Here is a 17,696-nt window from a genome sequence, read left to right on the forward strand (position 1 = left end):
CTTCCCTGACGCTCTTGAATTACTGGTATGCTGCAGGTGTCATGCACTGTGAAGACTGATGCAAAATACGTTTTCAGTTCCTCTGCCATCTCTGTGTCTCTCATTACAATATCTCCAGGATCATTTTCTATTGGTCCTATATCTACCCTTAACTCTGTTTTGCCCTTTATATACTTAAAAAAGCTTTTAGTATCTTCTTCGATATTAGTCACCAGCTTCCTTTCATACTTCATCTTTTCCTTCCTAATAATCTTCTTAGTTTCCTCCTGTGAGTTTTTAAAAGCTTCCCAATCCTTTATCTTCACATTAGCTCTGGCCTCCTTGTATGCACTCTTTTGCTTTAACTTTGGCTCTGACTTCACTTGTCAGCCATGGTGGTGTCCTTCTTCCAGTCGAAAATTTCTTCTTATTTGGAATAAGATGGATCTTATTAGCACAGCGATGGATCCTTTCATCAATTTCAAACTTTACGTCACAGGCTCCAAGAGTTTCCATAACACAAACAAGACAAAAAGAACAAGCAGAAAGCATAGAAGGAGTGAAAGGTTTGCTATCTGGAAGGTATCGCACAAGGAATCATTGTTTGCTGCACCATCTTGACTGGAAGCCAGGTGGCACATATCACGTTAGGAGTTTGAGGAGATTCGGTATTAAAGATTTGCAGATTTCTATAGATGTGCCATAGAGAGTATTCTGACTGGTATGGTAGCTTCAATGCCCAGGATCACAAGGGGCAGCTGAAAGTTACAAACTCTGCCAGCTCCAGCATTGGCACATTACTCCCTCATTAGGGACCATTACCATCGTCTTCTATTATTACTGTCAGGGAGAAGGCAGAGGATCTTCAGGACACACTGAACAATATAGGAACAGCTTCTTCCCCTCCTCCATCAGATTTTCGAGTTGTCTATCAACCCATGGCTGCGATCTTGTTATACCTTTTTATTGTACTATTTATTTATGTTTTGTAACTTGTAGTAAATTTTGCCTTTGCATTATACTGCTACTGAAAAACAACTTTCATATCAAACAAATCAGTGATATGAGAACTAAACAGAGATATTATGAACTTGGTGAAAGATCACAAAGTTCTTGCATGGCAGTTAAAAACAGATCAGATTTCTAAAACAATAAATGCAATTCGAACAAAAGTGAATGAAATTACTTATAAGCCTCTAGAAATTAATGAGGCTTTTAAGAATTTTTATTCTGAGTTGTATAAATCAGAATCAAAGAATGATGACATTAAGATAGAAGAATTATTATCACAAATAACTCTTCCAAAATTAAATACAGAAGAACAGAAGGGATTAGGTATGCCTTTTACATTGAAGGAAGTTGAAGAAGCTTTGGGATCACTTCAAAGTAATAAATCTCCAGGAGAAGATGGTTTTCCACCTGAATTTTATAAAAAGTTTAAAGATTTATTAATTCCTCCTTTTATGGAGTTAATATATCAAGCGGAAAGAATGCATAAGCTTCCAGAATCTTTTTCAACAGCTATTTTAATAGTATTGCCAAAAAAAGATAGAGACCTTTTAAAACCAACATCATATAGACCTATTTCTTTATTAAACACTGATTATAAAATAATAGCAAAAATCTTATCTAATAGATTATCTAAATGCTTACCAAAATTAGTGCATATGGATCAAACAGGATTTATCAAAAATAGACAATCGGCAGATAATGTAACTCGGTTATTTAGTATAATCCATTTAGCACAAAAGAGGGAGGAAATGAGTGTGGCAGTTGCTTTAGATGCAGAAAAAGCATTTGATAGATTGGAATGGGATTTTTTTATTTAAGGTACTGGGAAAATATGGATTAGGAACATCATTTATAAAATGGATTAAAACCTTAAATACTAATCCCAAAGCTAAAGTAGTGACAAATGGTCAAATTTCAACATCATTTCAGTTAACAAGATCAACTAGGCAAGGTTGCCCATTATCACCTGCTTTATTTGTGTTGGCAATAGAACCACTAGCTGAATTAATTAGAATGGACCCAGATATTAAGGGTTTCAGAGTTAATCAGGAAGAATACAAGATTAACTGATTTGCTGATGATGTTTTACTTTATTTAACAGATCCATTACATTCACTACGCAAATTATCTTATAGATTAGAAGAATATGGGAAAATATCGGGTTATAAAATAAATTGGGATAAAAGTGAAATTTTACCTCTTACTAAAGGAGATTATAATCAATGTCGATTAATAACTCAATTTAGATGGCCAGCAAATGGTATAAAATATTTAGGTATAAGAGTTGATAATGATATAAAAAAATTTACATAAATTAAATTATTTACCACTTTTGAAAAAAATTCAGGAAGATCTTGAAAAATGGATGGCATTACCAATAACATTAGTAGGTAGAGTAAATACTATAAAAATGAATATATTCCCTAGACTACAATATTTATTTCAATCATTACCAATACAATTACCCCAGAAGTTTTTTCAAGAGTTAAACAAATATGTGAGGAAATTCCTCTGGAATATCGCTGAAAATCGTTGGAAAAATTGACATGGAAATTTGATCTAGGAGGATTACAACTTCCAAATTTTAAGAATTATTATAAAGCAAATCAACTTAGATTTATTGCATCTTTTTTTGAGAAAGATAAACCGGCATGGATTAGAATAGAACTAGATAAAATAGGAGAAAACGTACCAGAAGATTTTATATACAAATGGGAATCTAAATGGATACGGGAAAAGAAAGAATCTCCTATATTAAAACATTTGATTGACTTATGGAATAAGATAAATGTTGATGATGAGACAAAATCTTTATTAGCAAAGAGATCTTTAATTCAAAATAGACTTATTCCTTTCACAATGGACAATCAACTTTTATATAATTGGATTCAAAAAGGGATTAGATATATAGCGAATTGTTTTGAAGGAGGTATATTAATGTCATTTGATCAATTAAAGAATAAATATAAAATATCAAATAACACTTTATTTTGTTACTTTCAATTAAGGGCTTATTTAAGAGAAAAATTAGGTCAAACAATGTTATTGCTGAAATCTAATGAAATAGAAATTTTAATTCAAAAAGGAAATATTAAAAAATTTATATCTTGTATGTATAATTTGATTCAAAGACAGGCAATTAAACAAGGAGTCCATAAGTCAAGACAAAAATGGGAAAGTGATTTGAATATTAAAATTGAAGAAACAAATTGGTCAAGACTATGTCTTGATAGTATGACAAATACAATAAATGTTCGGTTAAGATTAGTGCAGTATAATTTTCTACATCAATTATATATTACACCACAAAAAATAAAAAAATTAAATCCAAATTTATCAGATCAGTGTTTCCGATGTAACCAGGAAACTGGTACTTTTTTACATTCGACATGGTCTTGCTCTAAAATTCAACTTTTTTGGACAAATTTAAGACTTTTACTGGAACAAATTACAGGAACACAATTTCCTCATAATCCAATATTACTTTTACTAGGTGATATTGAAGGGATAAAACCGAAACTCAAACTAAATAAATATCAGAAAGAATTTATAAAAATTGCATTGGCAGTAGCCAAAAAAGCTATTGCAGTTACTTGGAAATCGGATACATATTTAAGTATAGACTCTTGGAAGAAAGAAATCTATGGCTGTATTCCATTAGAAAAAATTACTTATAATTTAAGAGATAAATATGGAGCCCTTATTTACAAAAGACAGGATTAAATATATAGATGCCCTGAAGATGAAACAATTGGTTATTAGGGGAAAGAAATAAATATACATATTAAAGTTATTACGAATTCCATGGAGCATGTGGAGATCTTCCAACAACCAGGCATTCTTTCTTTCTTTCTTTTTTTTTTCTTTCTCTTTTTTTATATAGGGCAGTTAGGGGGAGGGGTTAAGGGGAGGGGGTAAGGGTTATATACAATTTTTTCATACTTTGTAACTATTTAAAAATGCAATAAAAAAAGTTTTCAAAAAAATCAGTGATAATAAATCTGATTCAAAAATTAGACAATGTAGGGTTCTGAAGGGAGTTTGTATTGAAAGAAGTGTGTGGAAAGTCTATCAACAGCTATTTTTTAAAAAAATATATAGTTCTGGAACAGAAACAGTAAGTGGTATTCTCATGTACAGATGAAACAACAGGCAGATAAGAAAGAGCACCTGTCTTTAAAGTTTCTACAGTTTAGATAACAATATTTAAATATTCTTATGGGTTGCTAATGGATTGTAGTTCGCAAGTTTTCATCTGCTCGGGAACAATCTTCCTTTGCAGCTCTTACGGATGTACTTTCTGTATCCTAAAGTGTTTGCATTGCTCTTCATTATGCCTCTTTGATTTCTTATTGTTCATATTAACCCCTTTTTGTTTGCAACTTTCCTTTGGTTATTGGTTTTGATTTAACACTTCGATTTTTCAAAAGAATGACAACTTTTCTGCTTCATTCATAAACCAGAGAGCGCAAGTTGGAGTGATTAACAAAGTCAACTGAATCTTAATAATTAACTTTGAAAGATTTTCTCAACTGTTTGTTAGTCTATGGATAGCAATTATGAATCTAAAATTATTGCCAACTTTATTAAAAGGAACTTTTGTACATCTTAGACCAGTCACATTTCTAGAACATCGAGCAATAGTTTCAGAATATTAGGTTGCATATCTATTATAGTTTCCTAAAGGCTTGTTCCAATAATGAAATGACTTTTTGTAAATCATTAAAACTATCCGATAATATCAAGAATTAATGGGACATAAAGACTAACATGAAAAAAGCTGAATGGTCCTGGCCTTGAGGGAAAAATATAATAAAAGTGAATGGAAGTATTTCCTGATACAACTCATTATTTGAAAACATTTATTTCCTTTTACAGCAGGGAAACTAATAAACTTTCCATTTAATTTTGGGTCTGTTTCTCAGCCTGACCCCTGCTGCCAAACTTGTCACACTTTCTGTCGATGCAGAACTATTCTACGTGGGTTATTTGGTCCTTAAAGTTTTTGGATCATTTCGCTCAGCTTTTCCCTCCAATCTGAAGCTACTTCCTGAAGCAGAGGGAAGAACCAACATGGTACTGGTATAGTGGTAGTTCCTTGTGCAGCTTCTTACATAGGCTCTTGTTTCTGCTCTAAGCTGAAATATAAAGGTTTTTTTTAAATGTATGGACGAGAGAAAATCTGCAGATGCTGGAAATCTGAGCAAAACACACAATGCTAGAGAAACTCAGCAGGACAGGCAGCCTCTATGGGGAAAAAAGGTACATTTGATGTTTTGGCCATCGACCGTACTTTTTTCCATAGATGCTGCCTGGCCTGCTGAGTTCCTCCAGCATTTTGTGTGTGTTGCTTAAATTTATGGAGACCTACTCAAATATTTCATCCTCTAATTCAGGAACAGGAATATTACCACAGCATCACTGAGTGTAAAGTTCATGCCAGCTAAGGAGGGGAATTTAGTGTATTCCAGTAACAAGCCCTTACTTGAACAGGTGCAAGAATCATATAAATTTCTGACACAAAAGGAGGTTGTGTATTCCCCAGCAAAAGAAATAAGAGCCATATTCAGTTATTTACACACAAGACTCCCAGACTTCAAGTATTATCTTTTCAATATTGTGAGGTTTGCTGCCTCCTTGCCCTTCTAAGGTAGTAAATTCAAGGACCCCACAACTCATTGAGTGAAATGATGCTTTCCCAGTTCTCTCCTCAATAATCCTGCTCTCCATTTGTGGACAACATGAGTGAATCTGCAGATGCTGGAAATAAATAAAAACACAAAATGCTGGCAGAACTCAGCAGGCCAGACAGCATCTATGGGAGGAGGTAGTGACGACGTTTCGGGCCGAAACCCTTCATCAGGAGTGAAGTAACATGGGATGGTCGAGGGGGGATAAGAACTGGGGGGAGGGATAAAGTAGAGAGCTAGGAAGTGATAGGCTGGAGGGAAATGGGCTAGGGGGAAGGTGGAGAATTATGGGAAATAAAAGAGAAAGAAAGGTAGGGCTGGGGGGAGATTATAGTGAGGAGGGAAAAAGAGAAAGAGAACCAGACTAAAATTATAGATAGGGATGGGGGTAAGGGGGGGGCAGGGGTATCAACAGAGGTCTGTGAATTGAATGTTCATACCGGCAGATAGGAGGCTACATAGGCGGGAGATAAGGTATTGCTCCATCCACCTGCGCGTGGCCTCATCTTGATGGTAGAGGAGGCCATGGACAGACATGTCGGAGTGGGAGTGGTCTGGAATTGAAGTGTGTGGCCGCAGGGAGATCCCGCCACTGCTGGAGGACTGAGCGCCGGTGTTCGGCGAAACGGTCTCCCAGTCTGCGTCGGGTCTCCCTAATGTATAAATGGCCCATCGGGAGCACCAGATACAGTATAATCACCCCAGCTGACTCGCAGTTGAAGTGTTGCCTCACCTGAAAGGACTGTCTGGGGCCTGGGAAGATGTGTGGGGGCAGGTGTAGCACTTCTTCTGTTTGCAGGGATGAGTGCCCGCAGAGAGGTCCGTGGGGAAGGATGGGGGTGATGAATGGACAAGGGAGTCACGTAGGGAGCGATCCCTGCAGAAAGCCGAGAGTGGGGGGGGGGGGGGGGGGGGGGAGGGGAAGATGTGGCTGGTGGTGGGATCCCGTAGGAGGTGGCGGAAGTTACGGAGGATTATACGTTGGATCTGTTGGCTGGTAGGGTGATAGGTGAGGACCAGGGGGACTCTATCCCTGGGGGGATGGGGTGAGGGCAGAGGTGCGTGAAATACGGGAGATGCGATGGAGGGCAGAGTTGAAGGAGCTCCATTTGTGGAGCACCTTTCTCTTTACCCAGTTGAGGCCTCTGAAAATGTTACACATCTCAATTAATTCTCTACTCAATCTCCTTTGTTCCACAGAAGCAACACCATTTCCTTTTTTAACATCCTTTTTAACTATCAAAATAATACAATTGGAAAGCAAAATTAATTTGTATTTTTACACTTTTAATGTAGGTCTCGTTTTTTTTAAATGACAATTTATTTTTACACAGTAAAATATCAAGGATTTTGTCAGGGTTTGTGAAGTTAAGGTTATGAATATATAAACCTTTTTAACCCATCACAAAACATTGTAATATCAGACAGATTCTGGTAAATATTAGATAAATGATTTCCTTATGAAGGCTGCTTGGCAGTCTGGCTGCTGTACAATCAGTTCTCCAGCATCTCAAAGCTGAGCAGAAATGGTTGACAGTACTTAACTCTGACTAAACTGCAATGTCAATGTGACTTGTAGAACTGAAAGAAACTACTAGAAACATGCAGCTTGTCTGAATTGGGAGGAGAAAGACAGTCTAATATTCATCAGACCTCTGCTTCTAGCATGTTGTCTTCCACTTATAACAATAAGAAAACCTAACCTGGGGTATAAAAACACCTCAGGAGATGCCAAGTGAAGTTGGCACATTGACTCGCTTAATTTGTATTGCTTTTCATAGAATCCAACAACTTCCAAGAAAGAAGAAAAAAAAGCTACACTTAGAAAAGGATTTCCATTCATTTCTTTTTGTTTATGTTCTGCCAATAGAAGAACACATTTTTTGGTCTTATTTAACTCATCTTTGGTACATCACTTTCATATATCCTCCTTTCATGATTTATAAAAGTTACTTCAAAATACAAGTTTTGTTTAACACTTTTCTATTGTCAGTTTCAAGTTAGAAAGGCAAAGGCACGTTCATGTGTATTTCCTGAACATCATTATTCAGCCTCTTTTGAGGACATTTTCCTCACACCCTCGATTTTGAAACATCCGCAAAATATGAAAATTCACCATTATGCTCAAACTAATGAAATAGAAGGATTTAATCCCTGAGGCCCCAGACCAGATTTGCTGCTAGAGAATAGATCTACATATCTGTTAAATACAATAAATTCTTTGAATTAATGTTAATGATTTAGTGGATATGGGCAGCAATGTGGTCTTCAGTTATCAAACAACTCAGCTTGAATATGGTGAGAAATTCTTCCAAATGTTTAGTAAAATTAATATTCTTTACACCAGCTATTGTTTGGGAGATGCACCAGGGCTGAGGACAGCCATAGTTCCAGTTTTGCCCAGCTGTTGAGTACAAAAATCACCCTTGTGTCTTCTGCTATTACCATATCCAAACCACTTGACTAGGTAGCATATCAGTAATAACGATTCAAGCTTCTAGTGGCAGGAATATCTGGCTGACCGTTCATCCAGATCTCCCTAATTATCCGCTCTCTTTCTTCCAGCCTCTGAGCCCGTTCCAGCTCCTCTGCTGAGGTAAAAACATTCATGTTTAAAGTTCTCTCAAAGCGACGGTGCCGCCTGGCTGACAGATTGGAGGTAGTGTCAGAGTTGTCATCATCGCTGTCATCATCATCGTCATTACTGCCCTCCTCATCTGTATTCTTAACCACAGATTTCTTCAAGTCTGTCTGACAGGATATCCGTACTACCAGGGCGCACAGCGTTAGGATCAGTCCAATGCACACGCCAGACAGGAAATACAGAGCAGTTTTCTCAGGATTCTCTGTAAAGGAAAAATAAATGACATTATTCTTTTGATCAAAGTAAACAGCAAAACATTGCTCAATGTATTTCTCAGCCAGTAACTACATAGTCATTTTATTTAGTCTGTTAAGAAGGTGGGATTGTGAGGCCTCCTATATGTCAAACTGTGAATGGATCTACTTGATTGTTGGAATGCTCTCTGCTTTCCGTCTCCAGCAACTCGACCTATTTCCACCAATATTCATCTATACTGCGATCCTTTTGCTCAAACCTCCTTCCTCTGCACGACTAATAATGCACGGTAACTACACCCAAAACAGCAGCTAAAATACTGTATGTTTATGCAAGAGATTTCTTTAATTCTCAGCTAAGTGCTAAAGAGAGTGTTCATTCAACCCCTCACTGCATCCTTCCTGTGTCCCGTTCCATGCTGATGTGAGTCAAGAGCCTAGGAATTCCCATTACTTTCAATAGCATAATATAAATTCCAGTACCTAATACAAAAAAAGTAATAACTTCTTAACAGTTCAAATGTCACACTCTCCTTCTTAGCAGTGAACTGCCATTGGCGCCAAGCTTTGTATGTTTGCCAGCAGCCTGTGTGCCCTTCACGTTCTTGGTCAGATAACACTTTTACTTATTCTGCCATTCACCAAAGCTCATGTTGTCACTCTTGTTGACAAATTTATTGACCCACTGTTGTTTTGAGTATTTTCACATTTTCCTTTCATTTAATTCACTGGTAACCTAAGTGATAGGATAGGCTTCCTCAGATAAGCTTTAGTTTCATTATTTATAGTAGTTAATATTTAACACACACAATAATTCATCAATCAAAATGAAATTCTCCTTTTGTAGCTAAGCATCGTGCCATGCTGCCTTGTTAATATTTAACTGCTTTAAATTTATTCTTTAGCCTGTAGCCCGCTGTGATCTTTAAGAATGAGAGAATGCTAAAATTGATGGTCAGGAAATATATTTGTTTATTGCAATTAGCAAAAACCTCTCCGCAGTAAGTTTATACTTACAGAACTTAAACAGTTTTAAAGCGTGTGTGATCTTCTCTGTGAGCAATTTCATCTCCAATTGAATTTGCTTCATTAGCAAGACAAACATCTATATTCAAAGTTCAATTGTATTCCAGGCAAATCTTGTGGGATAAATGCTAACCCCATGCCTACTTAGACAAGTTATCTCTCGGGTCTCCAATAGCTTTGCTAGGATTTAATTACCTCCATGTGAAAATTGATCAACCTTACTCTTATCAACCAGTTGAATTAGAAACCAATGAATATTCTATGTTTCCTATGCACTGTGATTAGTATTCCTGCATCTAAGGTTAAATAAAGTTTAATAATTCTTAAGGTACTGGACTTAAAGCTGATATTTTTGTTAGAGTTCTTCACATGCTTGCTGAATTATATTAAAACCCAAACATTTATGGGTTTATTTTTAAATGTATGATTATTTTTTGACCAAAGAAAGCAAAACAAGCACTGTTTAGCACCTTTCAAATTGTATTCAAAGGTTCATGTTATTATCAAAGTATGTATGCAGAATACAACTGAGATTTGTCATCTTCAGATAGCCACAAAATACAGAAAAACATTAGTAGTTGACAGAAAGACAACAACTCTCTGCACAAAAAGAAAAAGAAACAAGAATTCGCAAACACCAAGCCCCCCCCCAACCCCTCCCTCCACACAAACCCTCAGCCTATCAATCAGCAGCAATACACAGAACTGAAAGAAGCTGATAGCAGCTACAGTCCAATCCATAACTCTCAGAATTTGGGTAACATCTCTCAGAGCATCAGGACCCAGCAGCCCCTCTTCAAAAACAAAATTAAGATAAAAAGAATATGTAAAAGATGTAGAAAAACTGAAATAATTGACTATCTGGAAGATGTCACCCAAGGCATTGTTGTTCGCTGACGCCATCTTGATTGGAAAACTAGCTGCTCCATGACCTAATTAGTTGTGGGTTGATGTAACTTTTCTAAATGGATGATATCATACATGTAACCCAACAAAGAAAGTTCAATATTCATAACAAATGCTACCAATTTGATGGTTTACTCGTACAGAGATTTAAAAAAAAGCGAGAGTGCACTGTTAAATATCCACCAAGAAATACTTAGATGCAATCAGTTTGTGGACTAAGAAAGGCTTCAAATGCATAAAGTGAGGAAGTTCAATTATTAAATGTTGCTTCAATATAGAATGGGCCTTAACTTATTATGCAACATTTATGGATTAAATGCACAAGAGCCCTTTTATAAATTGCTCTCACTAACAGGCTTTTGTGATTTCAATTAAACCCTCTGGTCCTGCTGTCTGTTGGGTAGGGGCAGTTTTATTAATGTGGCTTTTCATGAGTTTGAGAAGGAAGGGGGAGGAAGGACCAGTCACTATATTTGGTATCAGGCTTTCAAAGGAAAGGATCAGTAACAAACAAACTACTGTAGGCTTTTAGTGACAAAATTCACAGGGGTCAGAGGCTTTGATAAGATGCCCAATACACAAAACACTTGGGGTATTCCCTTCAGCACAGATTTCCTGACGTTGTCATCCAGTGTTGTGAGGAGAAAAGGATCACACTTTGCAGATTCAGGTCCTACTTCACCAATCAGATGCATAAAAGCCTACAGCTTTTTTCAAATCTGTGCTGAGATTTAAGTACAGATTTTTTTTTTAATTGTTGTCACATATACCCATCTATTGAACACACAAAGTACACTGAAGATGCTGTGGTCAAATCGGTATATGAGATGTTGCTTCTCCAACCTGAGTTTGACCTCATCATAGCAATAGAGGAGGCCATGTGTGGACATATCCGAATAGGAATGTGAAGCAGAGTTGAAGTGGGTGGCAACTGGGAGATCCTGTCTGTTGTGGCTGACGGAGCAGAGATGCTCGACCATATATATTTCCATACCTGGCCTCCTCTACCACTATGATGAGGCCAAACTCAGGTTGGAGGAGCAACACCTCATATACTGTCTGGGTAGTCTCCAGCCCCTTGGTATGAACATCGAATTCTCCAACTTCCGGTAATTCCCTCCCTCTCCCTTCCCCCATCCCACTTTCACTCTGTCTCCTCTTCTAGCTGCCTATCACCTCTCTCATGATTCTGCCTTCTACTACCCATAGTGCTTTCCCCTTACATTCCTTCTTCACCTCTCCTGCCTATCCCCTCCGTGCTTCCCCTCCCCCAACCCTTGATCTTTCCTCTGATTGGTTTTTCACCTGGCACCTTCTTTATAGGGCCCCTGTCCCCTCCTCCTTCAGTCCTGACGAAGGGTCTCGGCCCGAAACGTTGACTGCTCGTTTCAACAGATGCTGCCCGACCTGCTGAGATCCTCCAGCTTGTTTGATTGCACGTGTTGATTACTCATCTATTGAGATGTTCCCACAACCATTCATCTTCCTTTTAAGGACTGAATGCCTTGTTATTTCATGCTCTCATTATTTATTGCTATTTACTTATACTTGCAGTTGCACAGATTGTTGTCTTCAATGCTCTATTCACTCTTTCATTGATCCTGTACAGATTTGCTGAGTATGCCTGCAGGTAACAGAATCTCAATGTTGTTTGTGGCAACATGTACGTACTCTGATCATAAATTTTACTTTGAACTTTGATACAGTAAGCTACGGCAAAACCTTTTTTGCACGCCATCCAGACAGGTCATTTCCCTGTATCTAATGTTGAGGTGGTACAAAGGAAGACAATAACATAAAGCAGAATATATGTGTTATAGTCACAGTGAGTGTGTAGTAATAAGATGCAAGGTCATGATGAAGTTAATTTCATGATGTAGGTTACAGCTGCTCCAATCACCAGAAGAGATCCTGATAAATCAAGCATGTATTGCTTAAATTTAGTCAGAAGATAAGCACTTATAAAATGGCCTTGTGGTAACTCCTGCCTTCAGGAGCAAGTGAATGGGCCTGGTTGTGAACAGTAATGAGCTGTGGTTCTGCTGAAAACCATCAGCCAGCTGCCAATGTGTATTCTGGACTTGCATACTTGCACTCTGCAGTACAGAATATGATAGAAGTATGGAACATGTCAGGAGCATTCATGTGTGAACTTCAGCTCCAGCCCACAATGCATCCAGCGATGATGTGGGAGTCACTGAGCTGCAAATGCCTTCTCAGCTTCTTGCCAGTTATGGCAATTGCACATAGAGCAGCTTTGACTATTTCAATGGGATTGTTGAACTTGGCAAAATTTTTTAAAATATTAATGGTAAAACTCTTGGCAGTGTGCAGGGTCAGAGAGACCCTGGGGTCCGTGTCCATAGGAGACTCAAAGCTGATGAGCAGGTTGACAGTGTTGTTAAGAATGCATATGGCATGTTGCCATTCATCAACCATAGGATTGAGTTCAAGAGCTGTGAGGTAATGTTATGGCTATATAAGACTTTGCTCAGACCCCACTTGTGTTCAGCTCTGGTCACCTCTCTACAGGAAAGATGTGGATACTATAGAAAGGGTGCAGAGGAGATCTACAAGGATGTAGCCTGGATTGGAGGGTGTATCTTATGAAAATAGGTTGACTGAACTTAGGTTTTTCTCCTTGAAGCAACAGAGGATGAGAGGTGACCTGATAGGGTATGTAAGATGATGAAGGGCATTGAACATGTGGATAGCCAGAGGCTCTTTCCCAGGGCTGAAATGGCTAACACAAGGAGGCATAGTTTTAAGGTGCTTGGAAATAGGTGCCAAGGGGATCTTAGGTGTAAGTTTTGACAAACAGACATACTTTATTGATCCCGAGGGAAATTGGGTTTTGTTACAGTCAAGAATAGTGTAGAAATATAGCAATATAAAACCATAAATAATTAAATAATAAGTAAATAATGGCAAGTGGTTTTTCACCCAAAGAGAGGTGGGTGCATGGAACGCATTGCCGGCAGTGGTGGAGGGAGCATTAGCGTCTTTTAAGAGCCTCTTAGACAGGTACAGGAGCTTAGCAAAACAGAGGGCTATGCACTAGGGAGATTCTGGGCAGTTTCTAGAGTAGGTTACATGGTCAGTACAACATTGTGGGTTGAAGGGCCTGTAACATGCTGTAGATTTCCATGTTCTACATTCTGTTCAATTTTTTTCCCCAAAATCTGTGTTTTAATTAATTTACATTTAATGTTTAGATTCTCATTTAGAGATAAATAGAAAACACCCTGGGAAAAGATCTTTTGACAGCATGACAGTCGTATGGCCATCAGGACAGTTTTTGGTGCAGATTCCACTGTCTGTAGCCTGATCAGTGGTCACAGAATGCTCAGGAATTACACAGATGGACAAAGCAAGTGCAATCCCGGATCTGGTGTGTGGGATGAAAAGGGGCACAAGCTAGATTCAAAGTAGTCAGGCTTATGTGTTGAAAAATAGAATTACTTCTGCTATTTAATCACTTCACTCTTCCCACATTTTATTTCATAATATCTATTTCCATTTTGCTAATAACTAATTAGTGAACATTCAACAGACTGCATTGAGACCCTTCTGAGATGCATGAAATGGAGCATCATTGCTATTCAACAGCTTCAGTGGGAGGTGGTATCTCCATCTCTTGTCTTAAATCTACTATATAAAATATTTAGCATTACAGCTGTTGTTGAAAATGGTCATTATTCCTCAAAAAACATCAACTTTTAGTATAACATACTGTTAATGCCATTCCCTTGCCATTGACAGCAACCTCCTTCCATCCCACTTAAAACAAACCATTCACAACCTTTGTAAATTAGTTCATCCCTAACTGCATACCTCTCCAGCACAAAGTGCATCTCTTTCCACCTCCACAACACTGCTCACTTTCGCCTGTCTGCCACTGTTCCACACCTGTCTTGCAGAACTAAATAGAAGCACCTCAACAAAGACGTTTAAGCATTCATGAGCCAATCAAAAATTGCCTCCACTAAAGCCCTTCACTAATCTTATTTGTTAGATATGCACTTCCCTAACTCTTATTTGTGGTCCGCGTTGAGTTGCTCTTTTTACTAAAAGTTCAATTCAAAATCTCATCATTGTTTTTTAGAAGACAAATATTTAGGCATTACTACTACAAATTTTTTTACAGTGAATAACAAAATGAAATGGTAAGTATTGGCCTACCTACGATATAGGAATAGGTTTCCAGAATGTTGCTTAATAATGCCATCTTACTCCGAATGCCCTTCGTTTCCAGAAGCTGTTTATCACTCTCATCCAGTGGAATAGGAAGACGTTTATTGTCCATCGGGTAATTAGAAGCCGATCTTCCTTTCTTCTTTTCTTCTGCATAAGTGTTGATAAATTTCAAGGTTAGAAATCCTTCTGTACATAGTACACTGATCTCCAAATCCTATAAAACTCTTAATTCATGTGAAGTCTTCATTCTCTGACATTTCAAACAATTTTAAAACATTTTGGAACAAAAGTCAAGATTATATAGCTGGTGTTGTGCGAGAGGGCTGCATTCTACCATGTGACTCCACTGCATAAGAGTAACTTTTCTTAAGACTTTAGACCAAACACATTAAACCATTGTTTCCCAATGCTCTAGATGTAAAAGGTGGAGATATTGGATTTTATTACTACCTTCAAAGGATTGTTTACTCTATTTAGTTAGAATGAGATATAACTTCCTTTCACCGTTTGTAGATAAGTACTGTTAATAATTTAAATTTGCTCTGGGTTGCATTATCAAAAAAATTAAAGATTTTTAATCAGACTCTGGCCAGTCTTCACCTCGAGCTGTTAAATTTTAATTCACTCCAATTAAGTTAGCTAGTAAAATCTGATATCTTTTAAGTTGCCTTTCAGTCAGTTGTTACAAAACATCTGAACAATAGCCTTTTATCCATTTTAGATGTGCTTAAGGTTAAATACAAATATGCCCAATATCTGCAGAGCTACTGATGTATAGGAATGTAAAAGAACAGTATTGACTACGAATGTAAAGAATGAAAAGGTATTGCATGGTCTATTCTTGGAATTATTTTTTATTATGAATAAAGTTTATTTTGATCATTAAAAAATCTGTGCATTTTCCAACGTCCTCTCATGGTGAATGTGAGAATCAGTAATAGGACCAGAAATTAGACCTCAAGATAAAGCCCTAAGTAAACTCACCATCATGATTTATCTATGTATTTGTACAGGGGCGGACAATAGGAACAGAATTGGGCCATTCAGCCCAAGTCATCATACAATCATTGCTGATTTATTTTCCGTCTCTCCTACCTTCTCCCTGTAACCACAGTGGTATAGACAGGTGTGCACATCATAGGTTAGAGTGGGATAAAGTATTTCCACAGTTGGGTCCATTTTAGTAGTTGGGCCAATCTCAACTATGATACTAAGCACTGATAAGGTAATGGCTGAGGAATTGAACGACTATTTTGTGTCTGTCTTCATGGTGGTGGACTTGCCTAATATGCCAAAAAATGATGTTACGGATGAAATGGAAGGTGAGGACCTCGATAAAATCACTGTCACTAAAGAGAAAGTGATGAGCAAACTAGAGGGCCTGAAGGTAGATAAGTCCCCTGGTCCTGATGGGATGCATCCCAGGCTGCTGAGGGAATTAGCGGAGGTTGTAGTAGACGCGTTGGTCATCATTTATCAAAACTCTTTGGACTCTCGGCAGGTCCCGGCGGATTGGAAGAGCACTTTTTAAAAAAGGATGTAGGCAAAAGACGGGCAACTATAGGCCAGTTAGCTTAACATCTATAGCGGGAAAATGCTTGAAGCTGTCATTAAGAAAGAAATAGCAAAACATTTAGAAAGGAGTGGTTCCATTAGACAGACACAGCATGGATTCAGAAAGGGCAGGTCCTGTTTGACAAACTTACTGGAGTTCTTTGAAGACATAATGAGTGCAGTGGATAGAGGGGAACAGGTGGATGTCGTATACTCGGATTTCCAGAAGGTGTTCGATAAGGTGCGCAAAAGAGACTTATAAATAAGATACGGATGCATGGAGTCGGAGGAAGTGTATTGACATGGATAGTGGATTGGTTAACCAATGGAAGGCAGAGAGTTGGTATAAATGGGTGTTTCTCTGGTAGGCAGTAGGTGGTGAGTGGGGTGCCACAGGGGTTGGTGCTGGGCCTGCAGCTCTTTACCATTTACATGATGATTTGGAAGAGGGGACTGAGTGTAGCAGAGCAAAACTTGCTGATGACACTAAACTGAGTGGAAAAGCAAATTGTACAGAGGATGTGGGGAGTCTGCAGAGGGATATAGATAGGTTAAGTGAGTGGGCCAAGGTCTGGCAGATGGAATACAATGCTAGCAAATACGAGATCATCCACTTCAGAAGGAATAATAGAAGAACAGATTATTATTTAAATGGTAAAAAATTGCAGCATGCTGTTGTGTAGCGGAACTTGGGAGTGCTTGTTCATGAATTGCAAAAAGTTGGCCTGCAGGTACAACAGGTTATTAAGAAGGCAAACTGAATGTTGGCCTTCTTTGCTAGAGGGATTGAATTAAAGAGTTGGGAGGTCATGCTGCAACTATATAGGGTACTGGTGAGGCCATACCTGGAGTACTGTGTGCAGTTCGGGTCTCCGTGCTTGAGAAAGGATATACTGGCTTTGGAGGCAATGCAGAGGAGGTTCACCAGGTTGATTCCAGAGATGAAGGGGTTAACCTATGAGGAGAGATCGAGTCACCTGGGACTATACTCTCTGGAGTTCAAAAGAATGAGAAGGGATCTTATAGAAACATACAAAATTTTGAAAGGGATAGATAAGATAGAAGTAGGAAAGTTGCTTCCATTGGTAGGTGAGACTAGAACTAGGGGACATTGTCTCAATATTCAGGGGAGAAGATTTAGGATGGAGATGAGAAGAAACTGTTTTTCCCATAGAATGGTGACTCTGTAGAATTCTTTGCCCAGGGAAGCAGTTGAGGCTTCTTCACTAAATATATTTAAGAAACAGTTAGATAGGTTTTGATTTAGTAAAGGAATTAAGGGTTATGGGGAAAAGGCAGGTAGATGGAGCTGAGTTTACAGACAGATCAGCCATGATATTGAATGACGGGACAGGCTCGATGGGCCAGATGGCCTACTCCTGCTCCTATTTCTTATGTTCTTAAACTAATGACACAACTGTAAAGAGAATGTTGTGGGTTAACAAAAAAGTGGCCTTTAAAATTATTAAGAATTTATTTATGACTTAACTAATT

At 38.0% G+C, this 17,696-nt stretch overlaps 1 protein-coding gene and 1 long non-coding RNA gene across 8 annotated transcripts in view; one reads left to right on the plus strand and one right to left on the minus strand.

Annotated features, from left to right (window-relative positions):
- The first annotated feature begins 1,059 nt into the window (after positions 1 to 1,059).
- On the plus strand, positions 1,060 to 8,219 carry LOC132400541 (uncharacterized). Its single transcript, XR_009514287.1, has 2 exons — positions 1,060 to 6,739; positions 6,776 to 8,219. It is a non-coding gene; the product is annotated as an uncharacterized LOC132400541 (long non-coding RNA).
- LOC132400540 (protein eva-1 homolog A-like) overlaps positions 8,157 to 17,696 on the minus strand; it is a 296,591-nt gene continuing 287,051 nt past the window's right edge. For all 7 annotated transcript variants that reach the window (XM_059981585.1, XM_059981586.1, XM_059981590.1 and 4 more), the window contains 2 exons: positions 14,634 to 14,795; positions 8,157 to 8,527 (listed from right to left, as the gene is read on the minus strand). In XM_059981585.1, the coding sequence (XP_059837568.1) occupies positions 8,157 to 8,527; positions 14,634 to 14,795 (533 nt within the window). The remainder of the gene's footprint in view (positions 8,528 to 14,633; positions 14,796 to 17,696) is intronic.

This window comes from Hypanus sabinus, chromosome 10 (genome assembly GCF_030144855.1).
Source record: "Hypanus sabinus isolate sHypSab1 chromosome 10, sHypSab1.hap1, whole genome shotgun sequence".
Classification (NCBI taxonomy): Eukaryota; Metazoa; Chordata; class Chondrichthyes; order Myliobatiformes; family Dasyatidae; genus Hypanus; species Hypanus sabinus.